General features: G+C 55.3%; 9 protein-coding genes across 9 annotated transcripts; 5 read left to right on the forward strand and 4 right to left on the reverse strand.

The window, feature by feature from the left end:
- Nucleotides 1-915: 915 nt before the first annotated feature.
- On the reverse strand, nt 916-3,957 carry BKA78DRAFT_349895 (uncharacterized protein; the record flags this gene model as incomplete). The annotated part of the gene is made up of 3 exons (XM_066890882.1): nt 916-3,117; nt 3,175-3,640; nt 3,692-3,957. The coding sequence occupies 3 exons, from the start codon at nt 3,955-3,957 to the stop codon at nt 916-918; spliced, it is 2,934 nt and encodes a 977-aa protein (XP_066747808.1).
- A 1,340-nt stretch (nt 3,958-5,297) lies between these two features.
- BKA78DRAFT_77414 (uncharacterized protein) lies at nt 5,298-6,077 on the forward strand. The gene has a single exon (XM_066893741.1). It carries the CDS (start codon nt 5,366-5,368, stop codon nt 5,948-5,950), a length of 585 nt encoding a protein of 194 aa, XP_066747809.1. The 5' UTR covers nt 5,298-5,365; the 3' UTR covers nt 5,951-6,077.
- BKA78DRAFT_77415 (uncharacterized protein) lies at nt 6,078-6,682 on the forward strand. The gene has a single exon (XM_066893742.1). It carries the CDS (start codon nt 6,204-6,206, stop codon nt 6,630-6,632), a length of 429 nt encoding a protein of 142 aa, XP_066747810.1. The 5' UTR covers nt 6,078-6,203; the 3' UTR covers nt 6,633-6,682.
- Nucleotides 6,683-7,895: 1,213 nt separating this feature from the next.
- Nucleotides 7,896-8,577, reverse strand: BKA78DRAFT_77429 (uncharacterized protein). The gene has a single exon (XM_066893744.1). It carries the CDS (start codon nt 8,447-8,449, stop codon nt 7,991-7,993), a length of 459 nt encoding a protein of 152 aa, XP_066747811.1. The 5' UTR covers nt 8,450-8,577; the 3' UTR covers nt 7,896-7,990.
- A 1,853-nt stretch (nt 8,578-10,430) lies between these two features.
- On the reverse strand, nt 10,431-11,434 carry BKA78DRAFT_77425 (uncharacterized protein). The gene has a single exon (XM_066893743.1). It carries the CDS (start codon nt 11,149-11,151, stop codon nt 10,522-10,524), a length of 630 nt encoding a protein of 209 aa, XP_066747812.1. The 5' UTR covers nt 11,152-11,434; the 3' UTR covers nt 10,431-10,521.
- Nucleotides 11,435-15,676: 4,242 nt separating this feature from the next.
- BKA78DRAFT_292556 (Ser-Thr-rich glycosyl-phosphatidyl-inositol-anchored membrane family-domain-containing protein) lies at nt 15,677-16,463 on the reverse strand (the record flags this gene model as incomplete). Its single annotated transcript, XM_066886071.1, has 3 exons — nt 15,677-16,146; nt 16,197-16,260; nt 16,314-16,463. 3 exons carry the CDS (start codon nt 16,461-16,463, stop codon nt 15,677-15,679), a joined length of 684 nt encoding a protein of 227 aa, XP_066747813.1.
- Nucleotides 16,464-17,025: 562 nt separating this feature from the next.
- On the forward strand, nt 17,026-18,504 carry BKA78DRAFT_77579 (uncharacterized protein). Its single transcript, XM_066893745.1, has 2 exons — nt 17,026-17,903; nt 18,248-18,504. The coding sequence occupies exons 1-2, from the start codon at nt 17,298-17,300 to the stop codon at nt 18,293-18,295; spliced, it is 654 nt and encodes a 217-aa protein (XP_066747814.1). The 5' UTR covers nt 17,026-17,297; the 3' UTR covers nt 18,296-18,504.
- Nucleotides 18,505-21,109: 2,605 nt separating this feature from the next.
- On the forward strand, nt 21,110-22,677 carry BKA78DRAFT_329924 (uncharacterized protein; the record flags this gene model as incomplete). The annotated part of the gene is made up of 3 exons (XM_066889716.1): nt 21,110-21,419; nt 21,479-22,015; nt 22,061-22,677. The coding sequence occupies 3 exons, from the start codon at nt 21,110-21,112 to the stop codon at nt 22,675-22,677; spliced, it is 1,464 nt and encodes a 487-aa protein (XP_066747815.1).
- A 1,464-nt stretch (nt 22,678-24,141) lies between these two features.
- Nucleotides 24,142-25,879, forward strand: BKA78DRAFT_349900 (uncharacterized protein; the record flags this gene model as incomplete). Its single annotated transcript, XM_066890883.1, has 2 exons — nt 24,142-25,722; nt 25,784-25,879. The coding sequence occupies 2 exons, from the start codon at nt 24,142-24,144 to the stop codon at nt 25,877-25,879; spliced, it is 1,677 nt and encodes a 558-aa protein (XP_066747816.1).
- Between the last annotated feature and the right edge of the window lie 315 nt (nt 25,880-26,194).

A 26,194-nucleotide genomic window follows, 5' to 3' on the forward strand; every position in this document is an offset into this window, starting at 1 on the left:
GCATGCAGCTTTGGCCAATCAGAAACCCACTTCACAATCCAGACGCAGAATGCAAATTCCCGTCTTCCCCGCAATGTCTCTTCGCTCCACCAATTGCTGCCAAATCTATACTCTCCTCACTACCACACCAACATCTGCCAAATCATGTTTTTCAACTCTCAAGGAAACAAACAAGGCAGGGGTAAAATGAAGGGAGCGGGGCGACTCAGTAACCACGCTTGACTGCTTGATGTCTATAGACAAGAAAAAAGGGCCCTCGAGGGCTCAATGAGAGATAGAGAATGACCATGACTGAGATCCCGTCGCTGCCACGTACAACAAAGAAGAACGCGCTCTATAAGACCGCAATTAATGGTTCGCAGAAACATGCCCCTGCTCTGCAAAACCAAGAGGTCCGAGGATATGCAAATTACGGAGTCTGAAGGGGGCAGCGGCAGACTTGCAGATAGGAAATCGAGGTTTGGGTTGTGAGATGGATGATAAAATGAAGAAAATTTGAATGGCATCCGGAACCATAAACTCCTCCCGAAAATATAACGTGTGCCTTGTAGAAGTGCAATCATCCACCTCATTTTTTGTTCAACCTCCTCCATTCCCTTCCATGATGCCTCGATTAAAACCACCCGAGTAATGCAGAGAAAGACGGAGAGGAAAGACCAACTGGGTCCTGACGGGGCAGACTGAAGGACCAGGGAAGCGCAACCATGAACCTGATGCTCTGGTATCAAACAACTCGCAAGCAAACGAAAGGAAATCGAATTTTGAAAGCGCTTCAATCCGCGGGGCTGATGCTCAGCCTGAAATCGCGGTCCCAAAAAATCGACTTTCGAAACGTAGGAAAGGGTGAAGGGGTGCGTGTCGTTCAACGGGAGGAAATCGTTCGCGTCATCTCGTTAGCGGGGTATCGGTGTTTGCTCACTCGTCAGCGGAGAAGGTCAGCTCGGGCAGCTGTTGGTTCTCCTTGTCCTTTGATTTCGCAGCCCACTTCTTTGCTTTTGGAGAGGTCCAGCCCTCGTCGTCGTCCTCGGTCGGGGTCCTGGCCGGCTTGGGCTTGACCCGGATAGTCAGGCGCTCGGGAGACGGCTGTTGAAAGCTCGCCTGCTGCGCCGGCGCCGGTTGAACAGTGGTTTGGGACATGACTGTGGAACTACCGTCATGGATCTGCTGGGACACGGGTCTGTAGCGTGCAGACTTGCCTATATTGCTGCGCTCCGAAGGCGCAAGGGATGGAGCGTATCCAGTTGCAAGATGAGACCCAAAGCGTTGGCCCATCGAGCTCATGTTCATGGTCGAGGTGCGTCCCGCCGGGTTGAAGACGCTGGTGGGCCGTGGACCGTTGCCCATGGACATGGCGCGCTGACCTTGGTTAGGAGTCAAAAAGTTGGACTGGGGCATTTGGGGAGGCATCTGGGGCATCATTCCGGGCTGCATCATGGGCGATTGCATCATGGGCTGCGGGATCATGCTGGCCTGCTGCTGCTGCAACATGTTCTGCATCTGCTGCTGCAAGTTGGCCATTTGCTGCATTTGCTGCATCTGGATTTGCATCTGCTGGATACCCATGTTCATGGGCGGCATGAGCATTTGCTGCTGCATCTGTTGTTGAGGCATGAATGACATGGGCTGCATGGGCATCATGCCCATGTTTTGCTGCGGCATTTGCATTTGCGGCTGCGGCTGCTGCGTCGTTTGAGGAATCCGCTGACCAAAGGTGCTGTTGCCAAACGTGTTGCTGCCGTAGATTTTCGAGGATCCTCCACGGCGGGCTTCCTTGGCTTGTTCGGCGTCGGCAATCATGTTGACCAGAGTCGGTTGGGAAGCTCCCACTCCGCTGTTGGATCCGCCGTACGCAGAGCCGGGACCCATGGGGCCGGGACCAATGGCTCCAAATCCGAGCGATTCGCGTGCGGATTGCTGGACGAGGTTTGCTCCGTAGTATGGCTCCTGGGGGACATCGGCCGGGAGGTTCCTGGCAAATGGAGGGAGGGAGCCCCGGTGGTCACCGTCCATGGCAGACCCGGGACGGAAGCCTTGGGCAGAAGCCGAGCGCAGGTTAGAGTGGGAACTGGCGTGCGACAAGCGATTTCCTAGCTTGGGAAAGTTGTGCTCTTTCAGGATTCCCAGTGGGATGTCATCCGAGTCGTCCTCGGCATTTTCGAATGCGGCAGAGGCGTGGTAGCCGAGAAGTTCGGACGAGCTAAGGCTGCTCCGGTTCAGGCCCGGCCGCTCTCCGCTCAGCGGGCGATTCATGCCTCCAGTCGTCTTCTTCATCATTTCGCGATGAGCATTCATCTTTTCCTGCTGCTCCTGTCGAATTTTTCTCATCTCTTCCATCTTCTTGCGCTCTTCTTCCTCCTGGTCGTCATCAATGTATTCATCCGCCTCCGACTCGGACTCGTCACTCTGCGGCTCGCGAAGGTGCTGTCGCTTGAGTCGTGCAAACTCGGCCTGCGTCATGCGAGGCTTGGGCTTGGTCTCCTCAAACCGAACACCCGGCCGACCGTTGGGTGAAGTCGACTTGTTCCACGACGTCCTGTTGAAGAGCGGCTGCTCTTCCTCATTTTGGGCTCGGGCACGAGGAGTCGAGTCGTCCATGAATTCGGGCGAGGGCGGAGAAGGGGGCTGATGTTGATGAATGCTCGATTCCCCGGAAGAGAACGAAGCGGATTTGGTCGACACATCGGAAGAATGCGGCTCATCGTCCTGGTTCCTTTTCGCAGTTTGTGCCGCCGATGCTCTTTCGAGCTCGCGAGACTCGCGGCTTTTTCTAAACGAGTCCCGCACCATACGCGCGTCCTCGTCCTCAAAGGCCTTGGGTCTCTTGGTGAGTCCGTTGGAACCAAACTTCCGCTCGTAAACGGGGCTGGTCGAAGTTGCGCGAGGCTGAGGTGGGGGTGGAGGCTCGGTGGCAGGGGCTGGCGGGAGAGTTTCGACACGAGGTGGTGTTGGTGCGGGCGGCGAAGAGGACATCAACGCCTCGTTCGAGTCTTGACTGTGCCATGAATAAGGCGATCCTATCATGTCTGGTCTTTTTACCACACGAACTGGCGATGCAGGAGCAGGTGGTACGGCAGGAACAAGAGCCTTTGGCGGAGGCGGCAGTGCCGAGTCAGAACCCTGGTCGCAGCCTTAGTCAGCGTGGAGCAGCAGCAGTGTCCAAATGTGTCGACTTACCGATCTCACAGAGAGCGGCGGCGGGGGAAGGGCGAAAGCAGAGTCTTCTAATGGAGCACTCCTTCGGTCGTTGGCAAAAGATCCAAAGAGGTCGGACAGGTCGTTGCCAAAGTCAGCCTTGGGCAGGTCCTCCAGCTTGGGAGGATGCGCCGTGCTAGCGGAGCTGCTGGCTGTCAAAGCACGGTCTCTGCCGCTCATTGGATCTGGCATCGGCTCGGGTTCGAATAATTTAGGTGGTTCCGACTTCAAGTCCTTGTGCGACTTTTTCTTGCCAAACGGGAGGCGAGTGAAACTGGTGAAGGAGGAGGTGCGGCCCCCATCACCAGGAGTGGGAACCTTTTTTGTAAAGAGATTTTCCTCCTCAATGTCGGTAGAGGAAGGGAGGGTGGAGCTGGAGGAGTAGCGTTGCGAAGAACCCGTATCGTAGAAGCGAGAGGAATTGCCAGCACTGCTGCCATTGCTGCCCCTAAGGACTATTTAGACCACGTCCGAGCGTTACACGAGCATCTAGACTTACCGGTTGCCTATGTTTCGGATACCGTCGTCATAGGACGGTTGGCGCGTGTGCTGGACCGGGGAGACGATTGGCCGCGGCTCGAAAGAACTCACGGGGCGCGCAGCGACAGTTCGCCTGACAGTAAACGAGGGACTGGCAGAATCCTGCACCTCGTTTCGGGGCATGACCCGAAAAGAAGATGTACCTGTGGGCTTTTCGAGAAGATCCTCCATGGCATTGCCAGCGGATTTGCGGCGTTGAAACGCCTTGGGCACAAAGTTTGGCATGGCGGCGGCTCTGAACGAGTGGTGTTTACGTCTTTTGAAAATGAAGCAAGCAGCCTCAAGCCGAACCGATGATAGCAATGCGTTGCCGACTCAGATTGGCATCGAAACCGTCCAATGCTGCCCCAAAACAATGTGGATATGACTGGGAAGCGACCAAATGTTGGTGGACGTTGGGAGGAGGAGGAAAGGGCGGCGTTGGGTGGTCGAGTCAAAAAAGAGTGGCGCGACACGACTGTATGCGAAACAGCTCAATTAGCGTCGTGAATTGTTTTGAGCTGCAAAAGGAGATGCAAAAGAAGCGATGTGTATGAGCCCGGCAGCGCGGCTAGGGGCGAGTCTCGTTGGAAGTAGGTGAGGCAGGGACGAGTGGCTGAGCGGCGTAGGCGTTCCTGAGGCGCCGACGGGTGATTCGAAGAGCGCTCAGCGGCTGCGACGAGTGTGTGGAGATGGAGCGAAGGCGAAGCAGCGTGCTCAAAGCTGCTTGAGGAGAGTCGAGGTGCAGACGTTGGAGTCGAAGGAGGATTGGGTTGAGGAGGTGGTGGGAAGCTGGGCGGTACGTCGTTGGAGGCCCTAGACGGGCGGCGGTTCTCCTAGATGGGGCCGGGGTGCCGGGGAAGGGAGAAGAAGCAACCCTGAACACACGTACCTTTTTTGGGAAGACGGCAACGCAAAGCCCAGCTCGGTGGAATTCGAGGTGGAGCAACGCTGGAGGGAAGTGGAAAACGAAGGACGTGTTTTTTAGCGAGAGCAGGTGAGAAAAGGCTCTATGGATGTCGCAACGGGAGGTGGTGGTTTAGGACGGTCGAAGCCAGTGCCGGGTCAGGAGTTTGGTGGCGTCACGTCGCCTAATACGAGGCCGGCAGCGCTAGGTAAGGTAAGCAGCCTAAGGAACGAGGAGCATGAAAAGGCCTGCGTCAGGGATCCCTCAGCCGGTCGTTATTTTAGAAGTCAGATGGCGGCCGACGGGCAGCGGGCAATGGGCAATGGGTGCCATGGGCATGGATGCGATGTGCGTCGATCACTTTCACTGGTAAAGATACTTCACTCCGGACTGAGCGTGCCCTCACCTACGCAAGGGAGTCGAGCGTCGTAAGAGCCGCTGCGTGCGTCGGCTGCCTCTGCTACAAACGCTCACCAAGAAAAGAGACGTCTGCAAGCAGTTGGTCAGTTGCAGGGAGCGGTCGGGCGTTGACGGGTTAGCTCCACCCCTGTCCTGGTTGACCTGGCAGTGGCACTGAATATGGGCGCAGGCCCAAAGTTGCCATGCCCCCGAGCCGTGTTAGGGTTCCACATGGGCCCACCCACACACGGCCACGGCCACCGCGCACCGCCCCGCATGCTACCACTACCACCACCACCAGGTCACTGCAAACGGACGGCCAGTCGACGGGCCATCAGGCCTCAGTCAATGCCCGGATTCTCTCTTGACAATAATAACAACACTGCTGCCCACTCGCCACGCTGCGACGCCACAGCCCAGCCTCCTTGGCTTCTCTCTCACCACCTGCACCAGCGCGCCTCCTGCATCACGCATCGTCTAGCTGCCAGTATGTACAAATATCCTGCGACACCCCCTCCTCACCCGGCCAGCGTGCCGCGACCAGCGACCAGCGACCGCCCTTCCTCGAACCGGCGTACCAGCTACAATGCCTTTTTCTTTGTTGCCGCTGTTGGCTGTAGGCCGTTTTCGTTTCGGCCATGCGCCGGCCCCCCTCCTCGCTCGCACACTCAACTCGACTCCTCACCGCACCTCTGCTGTCTCTCTTCTCTTGTGTACTGTACCTCTCTCACCTTTTTGCTCCCGCGCGCATTGACCCCACACATTGTCCTCTTCTGCTCCTTTGGGATCATGCACGATGCGGCCCGGGCCTCTGTCTGTACATCACAAGGCCCAGAGCGTCATCAATTCATCACCCTCTCCCTTGTATCACCCTTCCCACTTCCACGCGCGCAATATGCAAGGTGTGTCGTCGCCCATGGTCGTACGCTGTAGGTAGCCATTTTCACCTCGTCCTCGACGCAAAGGACTGTCCCGTCGAGTTGCAACAGGCCACAGGAGGCTTTGCAAGAACTGTCAATTGCGAGCGGTGTGCTCTAACACTCCTGGAGCCAATCTTCAACACTTTGGAATTTGAAATTGTCTAGGACGAATGAGCTCGAATGCTCCTCCGATGCTCCCCCTTTTGGACACTTGGTCCTGGAGTTGTCATTTTTCTTGCGCTCCGCTGTGACTTTTTCCTGTCCTCATGCTTCAACAGCCATGTAGGACAACACGCAGTCGAAACCTAGCGTCGACGCGCAGCGTCGTCTCGTGTCACTTAGCACGCCATGGCTTTGGTTCCGAAAGGGTCCAGTCTGCCAGTACTGTCGGGCAGTCGTTGTACCCGGCCCCTCCTGTCACCATCAAACCTTGCAGTGTTGTGGTGGCATGCATAGCTCCCGCTCTCGTAGCAGATGCCGCAGAGTGTAAAAGGCTGATGTTGTCTCAGAAGTGTCTTTATTCTTCGGCAGCATGTCTGGATAGGCTTGATTCATCATCCGATGGCCATATGTCCGCACATATGAGGCTTTCTGGGGTAAGTTTGTTGCTTTTTCTTTCTAGACTCTCAGTCAGCACGGTCACGACGAGTCCCGCATCAACTTTCTGTTCTCGTCCGGACGCAGCCTGCCGATGACGTCTCAACACGAGGTCTTGGACCACGGAAAACATTCCACGCGAACTCTTGTGCAAGTTGGGGAGCTGATTCCGACTTGGCGCGGGATTTCGAGTTTCCTCAATACAGCCAGCTGTAGCTGCGCTCATGGAAGAGGCTTCGGCATGGCCGCCTGAGCAACGACAACAGTCTCAGAAAATCACCAAGACCTTCGCCAAGGTATCCTAACGGCCGTGTTCCAGCTGCAAGACGACGAGTCCTTTGCCGACCGACGTCGGCTTTGCGTGCCATGTCATTTTCGAGCCTCTTGCTCCTTCGTCAGAACTTTGATGGTCAGGGCAAATGGTCCCTGCGCTTGCATCCATCCCCTGGGGAACATCAGAGTAAGCGCACGCTTGTACAGACTAGTCAGCCGAAGACAAAAACCCCAAACCTCTTACTTGCTTGGCAGACATGACGACGACGTGTGAAAAGTCTCCATGCGATGGAAAGCGCGTCAGCTTAAGTGCCCGCGACTGATGCCATCACGTCGACATTGGGCTTCGACTGCATCACTTTCGAGACCGGGAAGCTCTACGAACCACTGCCGGCATGCCCGTGGTCCACGCGCTACCCAAATGTGAATCAACAAGCCCAGTGCCTCGTGCGCGCTCGACCTGAGCCCACGGTTTCCAGAACAGGCGGCTCCCCCCGCCAAGATAGGCCAACGGCCCAACACCACCAACAACACCTTTGCAAAAAGACTTCCACAAACATTGATACAACGGCACCGACCGACGGCGCTGCGCCAGAGCAAGCTCGACTCGGCAGTCAACACAGGCGCCGTCGACGGCATGACATCCACAATTCTCGTATTCCCAGCCACGCCTGTACTCACATCCTGCCACATGCGGACGTGCGCTCCTGATTGGGCGACTCGCCTATCCCATCGCGTACAAATTCCGCAAAAAGCCAGCCAAAAGGAAAGCAAAGCGAGAAAAGAACATGAAGAATCGTATCCGCGTTGGTTGCGGGCGCTGCTTGACACTTTTGACGACCAATGTTTGCCGCCACGGCCGCCGCCAGCTCGACCGTAAAACGGTACCGACACTACTACGCACGCAAGCTGGCGGCTAGCCCAAATTGGCAAACCACAAAAAATTAGACCATTCTTCCTTCTACACGCCATTGACGAAACCACTTTTGCCATTCGCTGCGCTTGCACAACTGAAGCAGAATCGACGAGGCCTATACAGCCAGCCACACAGCCCGACACCTCGACTCTCCGACAAGGACCAAGACCAACAAAACAACGAACGGACGCCTCGCCTCGGCGCGGCCGGCCGGCTGGCGGCGCTCCCGTCAATGTTTCCACTTTTTTGGACCGTTTGTGTTTCGCATTATCTCTCTCTTTCTTCTCCCACACACCACGCTAGACGGACGGATATCCGAAACATCAATGCCGCTGGCCGGTGCGGAAAGGACGAGACGAGACAAGCCGGGCTGAGCTGGATGGCCGCAGCAAGGTGCGTACCTGTCTGGAGAGTCAACGAAAGCGAGACGCTGGACTGGCCTTGGCAGGCACCACGTTTCTTGCGCTGCTGAATGGCTTGGCGACGCATCGCGGAGTCTTGCAGGTGCAAGTGATTTCTGCTTCTTTGTGTCTGCTCATGGAAAGATGGATGGCGGGTCGCCACGCCGATGTCGTCTTGCAAAATCGTGGATCGGCGCAATGAGGAGATGAGGTCGAGAAAAAGCAGGCGCCGTGACAGGCACAAGAGCGCATGTTGCCCAAGTTGTAGACAGCCCAAGCTGGCCTTGCCCTGCCTTGTTCTGGACATCAAACCCATCACACCCATCAACCAAGCCAACCAGCCAGCCCTGACACATCACGCCCTGACTAGGCACGACTCAACCCAACGCGGGAGCTAGAACACCCATCTCGCCCAACTGGCCAGCACGACTACCAAGCAAGCAGTCAGACGGAGTGAGCCCGTGGCTTCACTCAGGGGCAGCAGAACAGCGTTGTCAAACACTGGGCCGAACGAGATAGACGACGGCGACAACGATAACGACAACGACAACGATAACGACAACGACAACAACAAAGGTTTGTATGTGTGGAGAGTTTCGTCTCGTCTTGTCTGACATCGGCTTGGGCTTCCTGACTGACTGTCGCGCCCTTGAGTCCTTCTTGGGTCTTGGTCAACACCTCATCAAGCGTTGGAGGTCCGTGGCTGCGAGACGAGAGCTGGGCATCGCCAGTCAGGGGAAATGGTCTATTCCGACGCCGTTGCTTGCTTGGCTGGTTGGCTGTACACTATGCCTGGCTCAGGCACTGGCTGCGATGATGGCTCGTCGTTCGGCTGCTTCAACCGTGTGCGGCGATAGATGTGGAAGCTTTCCATCTAGAAAAAAATGTGCTCTTTGGGAGTATGAAAGCTCTCCACCCTAATACTTTTCTTCATTACCAGTCGAACTCTTGTCTACAGACACAAAAGTCAGCCCTCGTAGCTCCTCCTCACTCTTTGCCCCCCCCCCCAAATCTCACCTCCCATTTGAAAACTCGATGCTTCAGATCCGCTGTGATGGCAAACAATGTCTCAACGGCAGCAGCATGACGACTGGAATCAGTCCGCACTACCAGTTTCATCTTCACCAGCCAGACTGCGTTCCCTGGAGGCACCACAATTCAAAGCCGCCGCGACGACGATGAGGAAGTTGTCGCACCTGTCCGGTTTGGATCGACAGCAAACATACATACCAGGCGACTATTGCTTCAGCAGCGTGCGCGCGCACAGTAGGAGGCGGCGGTGGAGTTGCCGCGGAAGCAGGCGAAAAGCCCAATCTGCCGTCTGAGCGACAACTCCAAAAATCCCGGGGCATCAGATTCAGATGCAAATAGATCTTTGCGCATCCAGGCAAAGGGCTCGACAGTCACAAATGCGTCAAGATGGGGGGCGCATCCAAGTCTACGGGAGGTCGGCCAAAGCAGATTTTCTTTTCACATCCACACTGAGAGCGAGATATTGGTGCTTGTCACAATAACTAGAGGTGATGAAAATTTGTTGTTTGTGATTTCATTTTTCATTTTTTGAACTATTCCTGATACATTTGGACTTGAATCTTGTATATTCGGTTTGAGTATCGAGGCATCCAGCTGCCCTGATTGCTTCCGGCTACATGCTTTTAGTGCCACTGCAGCGGGGTCTTGGTTGCAATCTTGGAGAACAGGACCGTGGGGTTCTCTTCTCTTCGTGCTGCTCATGTTGTTTTCAAGCAAGAAACTGATCGTTATGGGCTATCCAGGACGCAGAGAACCTCGGAGCTCGTTTCCAAACGTCGCACGGTCGAGAGTTGAGGTGGATGTATGTCCGCCTCCATACATTTTACTAGGGGAGAAATCTTGATCAGGTCGTCCCATCCTTCTGGCAACTCACAGTAGATATCCTCATCCACCATGGCATGAAGGAACGCATTGGTAATGTCGAGCTGCAGGGTTTCCAGGTCGAATGCGGCAGTGATAGCCATGAGGAAGCGGAAGACCCGTGCAGCGAGCGTGGCGGCGTACGTGTCGGCGTAGGTAATTTGCTCGTCGCCGCGTACGCAGAGATGTGCTTTGCACTTGATGAGGTATCCATCCTCATCGAACTTGTAAGCAAAGACCCAAAGCAATGGGATTGGCTTGCCTCTCGCCTCACGGCGCCTGATCCTCCTCCACACCTTCCGGTTTGTCATTTGTGAGGACATTGGTTGGGAATTCTGCGATGTACGCAACGTCCTTGAGCGTGATTCTCCCCTTGCTTCCTCCGTCTGGGAGGTTGACTACGCAGGTTGCTGAAATTTGCGTGTTGGATCATCGTCCTTACAGAGGATGAGGCTAATCCTCTCGGCATGGCCGTTCTGGGCGTGAGTGTATGGTGCTGACGGTTCATAGGTGACTCCCCGTCTTGTGGAAGGTTTTGCAGTACTTCAGCATCAGCATGACCCCGCCGTCCTCGATGAACACGTTGCGACTCTCAGTGCACGTGTTGCCGTACTTAAGCGTCAGCAGCTCGCTCGCTCTCGGTGGCTGCCCGCCGGTCATGTGGATTGCGACGTAGAGGAGGTCGAGAAAGTCGAACACGTCCTGGAGGTACCGCTCCACCGACGCACGCGCTTGGTCAAAATCGTCGGCCACAATCGGCAGCTGACGCCCATCGCCCAGCGTGCTGACGCGCTTGAGCAGCAATTCTTGCCTGTTGCCGACGTGGAGTTCCGGGTGTCCGCTGGCCTTATTGTCGAGGAAGCAGTATCCAGGTCGCGCCTCCATCAGGTCGTCGCGGAGGGCCGGCCAGGGCACCTTTTGGATTTCCTTCCGGATCTCCCCGCCCTCATCGCCGCCGCAAAACAGGAGCCTCGAGTACAACAAATGGTCCGCCCTGTCGATGACCATCCGTATCATGTGCCGCAGCTGAGACAGGGAAAAGGGCCCCATACCCGTCTGCTGGTTGTCACAATGAACTTTGACTGGGTGGCCAGGGTCAAACTTGATCAGCTTGAAGACTCGCTCCCACCACATTACCTCCTTGGCAGTGTGAGTGAGAGCAAGGAGCTCGGTCTCAGTGGTTGACAGTCTTCTGTTACATCGTGGCCGTAATCGACAACTCGGAGGAGTACGACTTTCAGGTGGACACTGAGCGCGGATCAAGTCCAGCTGCGAGCCTAGCAAGGCAAGCAAATGCCTGTTCGGTGTACGCCTCGAGTGCCTTGCCGATGGAGAGGAACAATTCGTAAATGAGCTCCCGCTCCATGGTTCGTCGCTTCGTCCTTGCCCTACTTGCTGCGTCCTCGTTTGCTGCTCTCTTTGCCGCGAAGCGAGGCACTGCCGGCGCTCCTCGCACACTCGACGACGCTGCTTCAGGTGTTCGTATTGCTCTTGTTCCAACTGCAGTCGTCTCGATTGTGGAGTAGATGGATCCTCCGCAGTTTGATTGCCCCGACGAGGGGAACGGCGAGGCGTGGCTTCCGGCGGCTGCGGTAACGTGGAGTAGGTGTCCTGGTCTGAGACGTGCCATCCACTCAAGTACTCTGTCAGAGTTGCTTGCGAATCGTCTCTTCATCGCTTTGATGATCTGTCTCGGTGTTGGCTGAACTTCCCTAATGAAGCTGTAGTTCTCTCTTGAGATTGAGGACACCAGGAAACGCTGCATTCGGTCTAGTCCAGCTGCGACTTTAGCAAGGCAAGTAATCGACGATTCGGCGTACGCCTTGATCGCCTGGCTGGTGTCGACGAAGGAGTCGTAGACGAGCTCCTGCTCAACCGTTCGTCCCTTCGACCTTGCTCTGCTTGCTGCGTCCTCGCTTGATGCTCTCTTTGCCGCGAAGCATAGCGCGGACGGCGCTCCTCCCACACTCGACGGCGTTGCTCCAGGTGTTCGCTGTGGACGTCGCCTGAGAAGTCCCTGTACACGGAGAAGTCGTGCATCCCGTCGCTGTCGACGTCGACCTCAAAACAACAATCATTGTCTGCTACGCTTGTCAACACATGATTCAAGAGCATGGGAATCATGACGTACTGATGGTGTTTGATACTCCGCAAGCTGTTCCAATCCGGCCCTGGTCAATGGGTGCCCTCAATTGCGAAGCCGAGCCCAAAGCCCAAAGGTCCTTACCCTTTTACGCGTTCGTGTGCATGTGGTCCCATATAGTTTCGAGGATAATCGCTCGGGACTCCACATGAGCGCGTTGTTGTCTCTCTTCCCAGGTCTTGCTGGGTTATCTGTTCAGCCTCTTGTGCAGAGGCACTTCTGTAGCATCCATCTGGTCCATCGTCCGCTTTACCAGACGGGATTCCTTTCTCCTTTGACAGAGCATCTTTTCTGCAATCCTCTTCCTCTCGGCAGAAAGCTCTTTGTACGGCAGTTGACCTGACGGAAGGGAAGGGCGTCCATCTCGGCCAAATATCCTCCTGTTTTCGTGGTCAATCTTATGAATTCTTGCTTGCTCAAGTCGAGTAAACCGGATGCAAGATTGGCCATACTTCTCCAAATGATAGAGTCATTCGTCCCTCCAGCAACAATCTCAAGAATTGGCTCTTGAGTTACAGACAGGACTTCTCCTACAGGGTTCAAATATTCGAATGCTGTACCCTCTGGGGAACCACGTAGGGTGTCTGACGGACGTAAGTATCAGTATCTGCCTGCGTTGGAATGACTTCAAGGAGTGCTTACCAATGCCGGCTTCTATCGAGTGTAGTGTGAGCAGGAAGAAAAATTCAAACTATGCATACAGTCAGCGAAAAAGGTCAGGGGATGGTATACCTCCAGGAATAATCGTGAAAGTCCCAACGATACGCTCTCCATCACTGCAAGACTCAGTATCCATACATCTCCAAACCCCAATCAACCACAACCATCACCACCACCAGGAGAAGAAGGAGAGAAAAGGGCAAATGAACCAAGAAAAAGTCGGTGCCCAAACAATCCAGCAAGAGAGGACCGAATTATAAACTACGCAAATCAGCCTCCCAATACTCGGCTCTCGGATGCATGTAGGTAGTTGGTCGAATTCCACGGCTCTGGGGCATTCCCGCCCACGAATTCCTCAAGCGTTTCTGCCGCACGCAGGCAGCTCCCGAAGACAGCTAACAGTGAGCCTCAAAGTTTCAATTGCAAGATAGGGTTCTCAATTTTCCCCTGCAGTTGGTTTTTTTTTGGGACTCAGTCGTTCAGCATTTCGTGTGCCTGCAACACCATTTCTTGCAGTTGACATCTTCTTCCGATACCCACGGCAGCTGGCTCACTCGCTTGGGCTGTCTGCTTGAACTGGCAGCAAGAAGGCACAGAACACCGTTTTCGGATCTGCGCTGCGAACGGCAATTGCATCATGTGCTTTCCATATTTGCTGCTCCTTTCCCCAGAGTCTCTGTAGGTCAGTCGGCACATCATAGTGTCTCAATGATGACGGAAAGAAAAAGGACAGAAAGAAAAAAAAAAGCAGTCGACGCAACATGACGGCAGTGGCAGCAGCGTTGCTGACGCTCTCCTCAGCCAGCGAGCCAACCAGGCGAAGAAATTGGCACGCTTGCTCGGGGCGGGCCGCTGCATAACAGGCACCGGGCGGGGAATGCATCGACGTCCCCTCGTGGCGTTGGATTGCGGATCTGACTGCTGACGGACTGCTGGTGGGCTCCACGAGACACGTACCTGCCTGCCATTGCAAGCGGAGCGACGGTGGTGATTGGAGAAAAGGCGACGGGGACTGACTGGACAGACCAGACGCAGCCAGAATGAGCGGTGGCTTTGGTCGCTCACCTCGTCGTCCCTTGCCGTCCAGTCCCAACATTGAGAGAGAGCCAGACTCCAGGTCGGCCAACGCGACACGAGAGTGGGAAGATGTCGCATGTGGGCGCACGCGTGCGACGCTCGTACAACGCAGGCCACGCCACTTTGACCTCACCAAACCATGTGGACGACCAAAGAAAGGTCAACTCCAGGTTCTTGTGCCCAAAGTCGGGCGGCACACGTGATCGAGATGCGTCCAGTGAATGAGGAGCATTGAACCAAAACACTTTCCTGCCTTGGGGTGGGCTTTTTTTTCTCCGTACCACCTTCCTGCTTCTCGTCGCCTTCGAATGTCTCTCTTCCTCGAGTCTCAAGCATCACAAGGCCTTCAAGATCCAGAAGTGGGCTGATCTGGCCAGACTCGACTCGAAATCAAGCAGTTTCCCTTCCCTTGCATGTCATCGCTCTCATCCGCGTCCAGACCTGTACCCATCAACATCAACCTCGGCGCCGTCTCTTTCTCGATTTACCACGACCACACCATCGCACGACAAGCATCCCCTGCCAAACCACCTCCACCGGCCGACGTGGTCAAGTGCATTGAAACGCCCGGTCCATCCAACGTCACCGTTTCCAGCTCAACGACAACGACGACGATGACGACGGCGAAACGGCTGCGCCGCTACGCTGCCGTTGCGCAGATGCTGGGGTGTGGGATGTAAGGTAGCGCGCACGCATGGGTAGGTAGGTAGCGCGCATGAAATTCATTCATGCAGGGCCGCCGCATCGCATCGCGTCGCATGGCCGCACGGATGGGGAGGGATGACGGAGAGAGGGTCGATGAAACGGCCGCAACGGACCTGACGGATGGCTGGACGGGAGGACGACGACGATTCAACTGACTGCCGTGACAACGACAGAAGGACTTGACAGCCGTGATGCATCATCCGCAGTGTACGCGCAACGCATCGCCACTCCGGCCGCAAGCACGCCGCAGCTGATGTGCTCAGCCTTGTAGGTGTTTGGTCTGGCAACGACCTTGCTCGCATCCAACTCGCATCTGCAAAAGCAAGCCAAGCAGTTTGCGCAACACATCAAAGCCATCGCCACCACCGTGCAACCAAATTTTGAAGACTGTGTAATGTTCAATGATACCTTTTTCATTTCTGTATTCTGCCTATGGATCCCATGCTTCCACCAGCCCGTTGTGCGTGCGCATCATGCTTTCCGCCGCCATTTGCCGTTCCCAATCAAGCCCCATTCATCCCATCTAACCCTATGCCCCTTCTACGTAAAAAAGGCCGAATCGACCAGTACTCGAAAGGGCAAGACGTGTGTGCTACTAGAAATTACATGAAAAGTGCTCAAAAAGGGAGGACAAGAAGCCACTGACTGAAGTGGATTGGGGTAGAAAAGAAAAGAAGCGCCAGGTCGCCGCATGTGCGAGACGAAATGGAAGACTGACTCACAAACTCCAGCGATCGGGAGTCATCGGCACCTCAGCTGTTGCCTTTGTGGCGCCGAATCTCGATTCTCTCAACTTTTGTGCGTCAACGCCAACCCTTCTGTACGTCGACTACCGAACCCATTTGATCCATCCGAACATCCTTGCGTCATCGCGACGGCCCGGCCGCTGCCAAGCACGCACGCGTGCCGCTCGTCTCCCATGCTTCCAGTGCCGGTGGGGTGTGAAAAGTCTTGGAATCGTGAAAATTGAATTACTTCCTCCCATGCAAAGCAAACATGACCAGGAACAGCGAGATAATACAAGCGTCAAATAACGCACTCAAGCGCAGCACAGCTCTTGAATCTGCTGGTAGTTTACTGCAGGAAGACGATGGCAGCGAAGATGCCGAAGACCAGGCTGAAGGACGACGTGGCCATGGAGACGGCGCCGCTGGTAGGAGCCCTGCCGGTACCGGTTGCACCCTGGTTGCCAGTGCCAAGAGGACCAGTGGTAGCAGCTCCGCCGCCGGGGGTGGTGGGGGTGACGGGAGTGCGGACGGTCGAGTTGTTGATGGGAGTGCGAATGGGCGTGGCGGTGGCATTGAAAGGGGTCATGGGCGTCATAGGCGTCTTGATCGTCGAGTTGTTGAAGATGGTCGACATGGACGTGGGGGTCATGATGGGAGTGGTGCCAGAGACAGGAGTAGAGCCAACGGCCTCAGACTTGACGGTGAATTGACCGGAGTAGTTGATCTGGCTGCCCTGCTGGATCTGGAAAGCGTAGTCCTTACCAGCAACGAGGTTCGAGTCCGCCTTCCATTCGTAGGAGCCGCCAACAGCATTGGCTGGGCACATTAGCTGTTGCTCAAGGCGTGGAAGCTTTGGAGAAACTTACTGGTGATGGTAGCAACGGTGGACAGGTCGTTGGGGTCGCCACGGCGAAGAGTGAGGGTGCAAGGCTGGGACATTGTTAGCATGGCTCTTTGGCTGGGTGTGTGTTTTGAAAGCTCACCTTGCTGAGATCAGTGGCCGTGTACTTGATGGTGTACGTCTGACCAGCCTGAACGTTCGAAGGGTACTCGGTGAGAGACACGTCGGCAGACTGGGCGACAGCAGAGGCGACAAGCGCGAGAGCGCCGACGATGGAGGCGAAGAAGCGCATTGTGGAAGTCGTAGTATGCAATACGGATTGAGTCTTGAGAGTGGTTTGTGATGGCGAGCGTAAGATGCTGGTTGACTGGCGATGGACTGTGTGGAGGAAAAGAGAGTAGAGGTAGGGCGAAGACGCGGTGGTTATTTACTCTCGCGGCAATGACCGTGCACTGTTTTGATACCGAGTAGGAAGGTAGGTTGGTGAGAGAAGGTAGAAAAAGGTGCGGCCTGGGCAGCACTATATGGTGGAATGCGTGCAAGAGTCGCGGCCAGGAATGCGGCTTGGGCTGGGTCCACAAATAGAGGCTTGGGCAAAGGCAATTTCTGCTCACGAAGATGGTGGCGGTGGAGGTCCAATGGGCTCCCTCTTTTGCATCCAGGCACATCCCGGGCCCAATGCGGCTAGTGGTGCTTAAGGTTGCCTGTAGCCTCCCGCGGGGAAAAGGGGCTGCCAGGCCTGTCACCGTGGAGTCCAGGTGGTTGCGATGCGCTGACGTTGCCTCGTTTCCGTGTCTTCTGTTCCCGTCGGCCCCAACCCCCGCAACCACCACCTACCTACCTACCTACCTTACCCTCTGTCGACACGACCTCTTTTGGGCATCACGTCGCTCTCTCCTCAGGCATCGTCTCTGGTGATCGAATCGTCGCTCGCGGCGCTGCCTCTTGTGGCTCGCAATTTCCGGATAACCTTGTGCGCATTTTGCATAGCGCCACCAGGGCGGCGGCCGTTGGAGCAGGCGTCTGCCTGCCTTCCCTCGTCCGAAGCTTGACCTCGCGCTGTTCCTACTCCCGTCGGCATCCACCCAGCGCCCGCCTCCAGCCATGCTTCTTTCGACTCTGCGCCATGGCAGGATTCGTTGCGCCTCTGCTGCTGCGCTGCTCCTTCGACGACGCCCTGGAGACGTCGCTCGTCGCTGTGGATGCGCGGTGCGACGCTGACACTGTTCCTTGCAGATTGACATGGGTCCGGCCAAACGCCAACCCAATCTTTAGCGTCCACTCACCTGACGGCCGAAAGAAACTTCTCGTTCCCGGTTCAGATCTCGACATGATGTGCTTGCCGAATGCTATTCTTGTCCTTCGACATGCAGGGCCGAAAAGATTTTTGTCGCGTCCCTTGTGTCAGTGCTACCCGCGACTTCTCATGTATATTCGTCGACCAACCTCTTCATTGGCCAAAAAGGGATCAAATCGATCATCGTCGACTTCGGTTCTTGACGGCAAAATGCCTGTCGGCGGCGGCGGCTTCCGACTAGACGCACAAAATCCCAAGCCAAGCTTTCTTGTCCCGAGCATCAACGGGGGTCTTCTGGCCTACATCCTCGTCCAAGACACTCGATGCGACTTGACGACCGTTCTGGATGCTCATCTTCAAGTCTGTAGTCACGGTGACAACTGCGCAACCAGCCTAGCCTCGAGGTCGATGTCGCGATCGACACTCAACAATAATGTAAGCTTAAAGCTTTGATGTTTCACTCCACCTTTTGAAACCGTCAAACTTTGGGGGTGAGGCGTTCAAGTCCCATGGTTTGCATGAAACGGTTATGAACATGCACATTTCCTCCATCATGGCCAACATGTGCTCGAGCTTGGCGTGACGAAATACCGCTCCTACCCATCTCCTTGCTCGCCTCCCGTCGCATCGTCCTCAGCCTTACCAACCGCCGCCGCCTCCGCCGTCACCTCAACCTGAATGCGTTAGACTCGGATCGTGAAGGAACTTTTGTCTGCCATTGAAGAGGATAGCCCGAGCTTATGTCAGTTGCCGCAACACTCACTGAACTTCTGCTGCAGTGTTCTGGGGTGGCTGGGAAGAGCCGACAGGATCATGTCCGACGATGACTTCAACAGTGGCGACGACGGCGAGAAGATACTGAGCCGTGCAGCTGACGATGGGAGTGACGACGGTTGGGGCTGTGCGGTCGTCGGATTCCGGCTGTGGATTTTGTTCCGTTCATCCTGTTGTAGGCAGCAGTATTTGAACAAACCTTGGCGCAACGACAGCTGTGGTCCGGAGGTTCTCTTTCCCTCGAAAGACACTTCTCGAACTGCTCCCTCAGAGCTGGAAAGATGGCAAACGAGGACTCCTATCGAGGAAAATCCCTTTCAGGTGACAAATGCGAACGGCTGTTAGCTAACCGCTGAGCGGAGTCGTAATCGAGGTTTGTCCAACTCTTAAATGCATCGCGAGTCTGCCAAGCAATTTGGACAGGTCTTGGGAAACAATCCAGAAGGATGGTCTTGGCCGTCGGCGGTTCGGTCAGACGGTGAGTGAAAACAGAGGAAGCTTTCGAACAAGTTGAGGCTCTTGCGCATCAAGGTTGAGCGTTTCAGAAAACTCTCCGTCAGACCTTGTCCGCACTGAGAAAGCTTTGAGTTCAACCCGATCGTCGAGCACTCTACGGTTTGCAAAGCGTCTCAAACGTCGCCTCTCCTCAAAGGAAAATGTTAATGAGTTCAAGGTTGCTTGCGAGTCGGGCCGACTTTCCGTGCACTATCCAAGCGGCAGGCCAACAAAATAGACCACATTGCCGACAGCCGACAATTCTGCAAAGCGGTGTCAGTTGCTTCACACCAGCCTGCTCCAACATGTTGAGACGGCAAGCCGGGGGGTCTACGGAATAGACCACGGTGCCGACAGCCGACAATCTGCAAGGAGATGTCAGTTTGCTTTACAAACTGCTGAGACGGTCAGTCGGCAGCAACTTTCCGAGTCGTGCTTTCTCTCTTTGGGCAAAATGCAAGTCGACGGCTCCCGGCTCCGGTTGCGGACATTTCTCGCAGAAGGATCAAAAACGCGCAACGTTTGAAGTGACAGTCTTATGCGAGATGATCCCAAGCTCCCCTAGACCATCTGACATGGCGGTTAGCAATGGTCATGATGGCCGCGTCACTGCGAGATGTTGGGGAAGAAGAGCGAAAAGGGGGCCGGCTCGTAATATTCCCCGGATCGACCAGTGAAAAGTGTCAGGCCTACATCGTGGGATTGGATCAACACTCTGGCAGACGACGGGTAAGGTAGGTAGGTCCCGCTTTTCGGGCCCGCTACGCGCCCCCGCTTGGGGATGGCGTAAGAGAAATCTGGAAATCTGGGGAAAGACGAACGCGCACGGTCATGTGATGCAACAATGTGTCCTGGCTGCTCCAAGCTCTTCTAGATGGGACCATGTTTTCTAGGCAGGGCGTCATGCCATGCTAGTCGTGGCCGGAAACAATGAGTAACAAAAACGGCCTTCCCCGCATTTCCAGCCTTGCCTTGACGGTTTTGGACTTGGCCAAACTGGCGGCTCTCCGCTTCCTGGCTGGGCGCTGGCGTATAGACCGTTTGTATGTGTCAAGTGATGCAAGGAAGGTTTGGTCAAAGAGGAGTCGGATGCGGAGGCTGGCCCTGCTGACGGGCGACGACTTGAGCCATGTCGGAAACGGCTTTGTCTCTTGAGGCTGACGGCGCGTTTGCTGCTCCTCCGACGTCCCAGATTGTGGGGTAAGGTACCTGGCGGTCCGCGGAGATGCCCTTCTCCTGGCGCATGCATGCAGCCACTGTCCTACCTGACGAGAATCCGTTGCTCAGGGACCGCATCTCAGACTGGACGAGTCGAGGTTTTCGTTTGCTAACAAATTGCGCGCGCACGAGGAGGTATCGAATGATGAGGCACGAACATGGTCGCTGCGTCGCAGTGATTGAAAGTGGACAGGCGACACCGAGCGGGCTTGGTCCACGAGGATCTGACGACAGTTGATGGTGGTGAGCTGGTGATGGAAAGTTTTGTCTGAATGACGCAAAGCCAAGGAGGAGCGAGAGACGCGGCCAGATCCGAGATTTTTCCCAACCAGGAGCAGCGCTGAGTCATCCCCCGTACGGAGAGAAGGCCCTCCAGGCGTCCTCGAGCTTGAACCTCACGGCATCGGCTTCTTCGGCGACGTCTGGTTTTTTTCATTGCAAAAATTTCTTCTCGCAGTCCCGACGCGCCGTACACGCTGCCGGAGCCTTGCCACTTTGCAATTGTCAACACGAATCACGCTGCCATTGCCAGGTGTCTGGACAGCTCAGGATGGTGCATTCGATGGGGTAATAGCGCCATGGATGTTGCCGCTTTGGGAATTTCCTGGGGGTAAGCAGAATTCCGTGACAAGAGGCCTCAGACGCCTCGCTGCACCTTGTGATCACCCCGTACCGTTCGAAGCTGGCCTCTCATGTGTCGGTCCCGAACCAGGCCCGTCCACGAGCCCTGTCGAAGCGAAGGATTGATGCCATGATGCTCCCGCAGCTTCACATCATACCGAACCACTTCGGATCGGACCTTGCTCTTCATCGTCCACGAGCCCTGACAAGGTCCTTTCGTTCGACATTGCCCATGGCTGACCAATCGGCTCCATATGAGCTCATCCATCAATCCTGCCGTGGGCCTGGTTGCGGTGACTAAGATGGCGCCCCGAGCACGCGGAAACGCTGTCTCACGTTCTCCCTCAACCTACTTTCTCTCTCCGATATAAAGAACCTCTGGCGCCTGACTGTGACTCTACAAAAATTTTGCTCCTCTTTGTTCACACCCGCACCCACGAGGTCTAGCTTCCCCACCTTGGCGCCACGACTTCTTTACATAGAAGAAGGCATCCGAGTCGACCTTCCTATCTTCACTCAGAGCAAACACTCCAATGCAACTCAACGAGTTCCCCTACGAGATCCTATCCACCATCCTCGAGGAGTCTACCAAACTAAACGAAAGGGATGGCGTCACCTTTACCTTTGGCCTCTCTCAGGCGCCCGGCCTAGTGGCAAAGCCCACCCTTCAGAAATATGTCCGGGGTCCATTGCCGCCGGACATTCTCAGGTGGGATGCCGCTGCTGCAATTAGGGCGGTTTGCAAGAAATGGCATGCGTGGGCTCTCGAGTATGCCATGAGAGACGTGTACATCCGAAAGTGGAAAGGCGCAGAGCGTTGGGCTGAACTACCGATGAAGCGCGGTAAGCCATCGTCACCGAAATTCCTCGATAGCTCGATTCAATTCTGACGGTGACAATAGATTCGTATGGTGCCTACGAACTTATCGAAAGGCCCATGGGCGCTTCAGTCTATCGCGACCCGTTTTGCAACCTGAAGCAGACTGTGAAGCTCTTGAACCAGTACCCCGACGTGGCCGACAACATTCGCCGCATGTGGTTCAACGGCTTCTACGTGGCCGAAACCAACGCACGAATCTTCAGCGCGCTCAAGTGCTGTTCCAACCTGACATCCCTCAGCATCCCTTGGACTATGGCGCGCCATCTGAACGCCGACCAATGGTGCCAAATCCTGCGTCCCGACTCTCTCCACCCTCTTGAAAATTTGGAACTTCAGGCCACCATCTTGACCAAGATGCAGGCCAGGGACACGGACAATCAGGTGGATCACCGGCCATTCCACTCCGACAAAGTTGACTTTGGCAAGCTCAAGAAGCTAAAGCTGTTTGGAAACACGACTTTCATGCCCATCAATGATGGTGACTTGTTCGCAATTGCGCAAACAGCTACCGCGCTGGAAGAGTTTCATCTCACGTGCCTCGACACTGTTTCCATTGATGGTATGGTACCTGATTGATTTTGAGGGAATGCGCTGACTTCTCCAGGTGTCATGGCTATTGTCAAGTCTTCACACCGCACTCTGCGCGTCCTGGAACACTCCCCTCGTTCTGCGTTTGGTTTTTACCACCCTCATCCCGGCTCCCCTTCTTCCAACGAACATCTCTGCGAAGTCCTCGCCGCCTGCCCACGCCTCGTCACCCTCTCCATCTCCATTCCGTCCATGTGCTCCGCCCTCTTCAGCAACAGATCCGTTCGCTGGTCAGGCGACTGTCAAGTGAGGGCACTTCGCCTTTGCGACCATGACTACAGCACCCTCGGAGCGTCTAGCTCGCGCATCGTCGAGCCTCTCGCTCAGCTGCTTGGTGATGCCAGGGACTTGACGCAACTGAGGCGCAGGAGCACGCTAGGTAGAGAGCTGTCAGTCGAGCTCTTTTTCGGAGGCTTTATCTTCGAGCCTCACGTCAACGCTGTCCACGGCGATATGCAGATCCCAGAGATTGAAGCCGGCGGCGCGTGGCCTGGACAACGAGAGGTCAGTAGAAAGGGCCCTTACGGCAGCACCGGACTCTACGGCAAGGACGAGGAAGGTGTATTCGAGCGCGTGGACGAGGGAGTCTTCCTAGAGGGCGTCAGGAGGGGCTGGGTGAGGTGCGGAGCTTAATAGCCGCGCCTCATCGACCGCCTTCTCCCTCTCTCCTCTCTCCACCTTTCTCCAAAGCTTTGACATCCTTCAGCTGCATCACTGCGCCAAAAGTCTGCTCTTTTGGCGACTCCACTCTATTTTCTTCACGACTTATGATTCCACGGCCACTTGTACGCTACCCTTTTTCCTAAAAAATACCCAGGGTATGGCGAGGTCAGTCTATTCTTCAAAAGTCAATTCTGTTTTTCTGGAAATTAAAAAGTATGCGCTTCTGTCAAAACTAGGCTATCGCTTTTGCGCTGCCATCATTGCGATGGCGTCTCTGTTGATGTTGCACTCGAATTGATGATACTTTTCTCTCTCGATTTGTCTCGTTTTTAGTCTTCTTCTGCAGCTTGATCAGTCGCTGAAAACCGATTTGATGCGTCCGTCTTCTTTCGCTTCTGTTTCTTTTTATTACTCGCAGCTTTTGCTGCGACATGTCCGCGCTTAAAGTGTATCGTGCATTCTTCGCTCGAATCTTGGAGATGATGCGCAGTACTGCAACAGCTATCACAAGCAAATCGTTGATTCTTCGCCTTTAAGATGCGCGGACGAGAAACCTATTCGATCGCGGGTTTTGAAAAAGACGGCCTGACAGCTTCCAATCCGAGAACTTCGTGATCGCTGTGGCAAACCCTATCTTTGGCGATGAAGGCGTTTGAATGCCCCTTGTGAGTCTCCATTAAGGACTTGGTCACGCATTATTCTACATGTGTAGAGTGCTTGAATGCTCCCTATCGACACGCCTTCCAAAAAGGATAAGTTTGCTGCCTCTACAGTCACGACTCACCAACCCTCTTCAGTTGGCCACGACTTTGCGACCAAGCCTCGATCCATTGCAGTGGCAAAAATACAGAGACATGCAACGGTGAGAGCTGATTGGCCAGACACCCTTGCTGCATACCCGTCCGTTAGCGCTAAAAAAAGACCTCAAAAACCTTCCGTCTCGACGACACGCGTTGGCAGAGGATGACCTCCACTATCCAGCAAACCCCGACAACACCACTCACGGCTGGCTTTCCCGTCATTCGCATTCGTAATTCGTCTGTAACGAGATCCCATGATGTTTCCGATGCGGCTAACGCGGCGGTCGAGTGCGGCAGGGGACGAAACAATGACGCGTGACTGATGCTGCCCAAGGCCTCCTTACCTTGCCGCATCAATTGCCATGTCTCTTGAATGGGAATGTGCGATTTGATCCAGGATGATGAGTGCGTCTTTGGAGTCTACTACGCAACGTCGCTGATCAAGCCATACTGGTGTAGCGGGGTGAAGAAAGGGGTAAAAGCATTAGTTGATGCTTGATTTTGTAGCAAGACAGTTGGTACGCCGTCCACGTGTACCTTTTGTACAGCGACGATGATCTTCCCGCGATCGAAAAAGGGGTCAAAAGTCATATTCCCAGCCTTGGGGGTTTGGGAGCAAGAGTAAACACCAGTCATGTCGACCCCCGCTGGGGCAGGTCCGGGAGCATCAATAATTACGTCCAAACAATTTGCCGCTTCATTCTACGATGAACCGTCTCATAGCCTCCAAACGCTACCGACTGAGCTCATCGAGCACATCACCTCATTTCTTCCTGGCTTTATTCCAACAGTCCAGGAGGTGGCGGAACCTCCGCACGACATTTTCAACTTGCGCCTCGTATGTCGAGATCTCGAGGGCAAATTGCGGTACTGGTTTGTTTACAAACATGTTCTCTCGAAGGACAGCGAGTTTTGTCAAAAAGGCCGCATCTTCGTCGAGCCGCACTATGAATCTTTCCGGACGTTTCATCATCTGACAGCCATCGAGCCAATCGCCAAAACCATCCGAAGCCTCTTCGTGAACACGATGGCGCTCAACGAGGACCGGCTCTCGCGATGCATTGAGAGCCTCGGCAAAACTCAGGACATGTTCCTCGAGTGGGAGGAGAATCTTCCTATTCTTGCAAAAAGGGACACCCGCCTCGTGGACTCCGTCGCCAAAGACGTGGCGCAAATACGCTCGCGCTGCTATCGCTGCTACTACGACCAGCAGTGGATGTTTGCGTCCAAGGAAGACCGAAAGCTTCTCGATGAGGCGTTGAGCCGCGTGGGGTCTCTCAAGGAGCTACAAATCTGCTCTCACGACTACTCGTACCTGTGGAGTACGACAGGCGGCATTGGCTTCATCAGGGATTACACGGGAATCTTCAAAGATGCCGTCACGACGGCAGACAATGAGTCTTTGGACCACCGCACCGCCACTTTGCTCTCCCTCGTTGTCAAGAACAATGTCTCTGTCAAGAAGCTCATCGTCTCCCACAGCGAGGGCGTCGCTGCATGGGTCCTTGATGTGCCGACCCACCACTTTCGCCAAATGGATACCACCAAGCTCCTTGTGCGTCTCTCGAATGGGGAGAAGCGCAGCGATGCGCCAGAAGGGTGGGAGTCGCAGAAGGGCTACGATACCTTCTTGCGCATCCTCACGGCATTGTCGTCCAAGCTCCGCGCGCTGAGCTTCGCCCCGGCCGACTCGACATTCTTTGACCCATCCTTTGTCTCCCGCGTCCTACGCTGCTGTCCCACCACCCTGACCAAACTCCACCTCTACGACCTCGTTGTGCGCCCGCAGGATCTTTCGCGCCTCCTGGCCTCCCTCCGGCCGTCGCTGAAGCGCCTCAGCCTCTCCAAGCTGCACCTGATCGAGGCATCATGGCAGCGCGTTGTGCGGTACATCCTCCTCGACGAGCTCGACCACTTCCCACATCTTCGGCGCCTGCGGCTGGGCCCGTCGTACGACCTGCAAAAAGAAGGCTACTACTGCATCGAGTTTCCGCGCGCCGAGGAGCGCCGTGGCTACGAGTACCAGCGCGAGGGCCACTGGGCCGACGGCTTCTGGTTCTGTCCGGTCGATTCGCGGTACTCGGTCGACGTTGTGGGTGCGGCGGCGGGGGCTGGTTCTGAGGCGGCGGGTGGCCTGCGCGCTGCGTTGGTGGAGGTCCTGGCGACGGCGGTTAGCGTGCGCTGTGAATATGACCAGGTTGCTGATTGGCCTTGTGTGAGTTTTGCTGTTTGTAAGAGGCGGTTGGTGTGGTTTGCTTGCTGACAGATTGCTGTAGGATTTCAAACATATCGATGCAAAGACGGCGACGTGGGCGAAGGACTTTTTTGGTGGCAATGCGAAGCTTGATACTGCGGTCGCTGAGGAGCCTTGATGGTATGTCGAACAAGCTGCGTCGACTGGCAGCGCGATCTTTTGCTCACATGGCAGGCTCGATGCTTTGTTCCTTCCGAAAACTACCCAGTCAGCGACTAGGCCCGATGGTTTCTAGGCCGTGTGATTTCTTTGCCTTCACGTACCTTCTTGCAAACATCTTCTTTGTCCAGTATCGCGGGGCGGTGTTCGGAGTCTCTTTACAGATTGGCGGGTCCCTGGAAATGCGTTGTCTGCACGATGCTGCGGGCGATAGCAGACACGAAGTATGTATTCAGAAGCTGTCTTTTGGGGTGAGAAATTCCAACTTCAAGGC

Source organism: Phyllosticta capitalensis (genome assembly GCF_038381095.1).
Source record: "Phyllosticta capitalensis strain CBS 128856 chromosome Unknown BKA78scaffold_2, whole genome shotgun sequence".
NCBI lineage: Eukaryota > Fungi > Ascomycota > Dothideomycetes > Botryosphaeriales > Phyllostictaceae > Phyllosticta > Phyllosticta capitalensis.

Excerpts from the sequence above, each read along its gene's own strand:
- BKA78DRAFT_77414 (XM_066893741.1), top strand. The coding sequence starts at position 5,366 with ATGCCCGGATTCTCTCTTGACAATAATAACAACACTGCTGCCCACTCG.
- BKA78DRAFT_77415 (XM_066893742.1), top strand. The coding sequence starts at position 6,204 with ATGCTTCAACAGCCATGTAGGACAACACGCAGTCGAAACCTAGCGTCG.
- BKA78DRAFT_77429 (XM_066893744.1), bottom strand. The coding sequence starts at position 8,449 with ATGGGTGTGATGGGTTTGATGTCCAGAACAAGGCAGGGCAAGGCCAGC.
- BKA78DRAFT_77425 (XM_066893743.1), bottom strand. The coding sequence starts at position 11,151 with ATGTGGTGGGAGCGAGTCTTCAAGCTGATCAAGTTTGACCCTGGCCAC.
- BKA78DRAFT_77579 (XM_066893745.1), top strand. The coding sequence starts at position 17,298 with ATGGCAGGATTCGTTGCGCCTCTGCTGCTGCGCTGCTCCTTCGACGAC. Across the intron at positions 17,904-18,247 it reads GATCGACACTCAACAATAAT|TGTTCTGGGGTGGCTGGGAA; the intron begins GTAAGCTTAAAG and ends CTTCTGCTGCAG.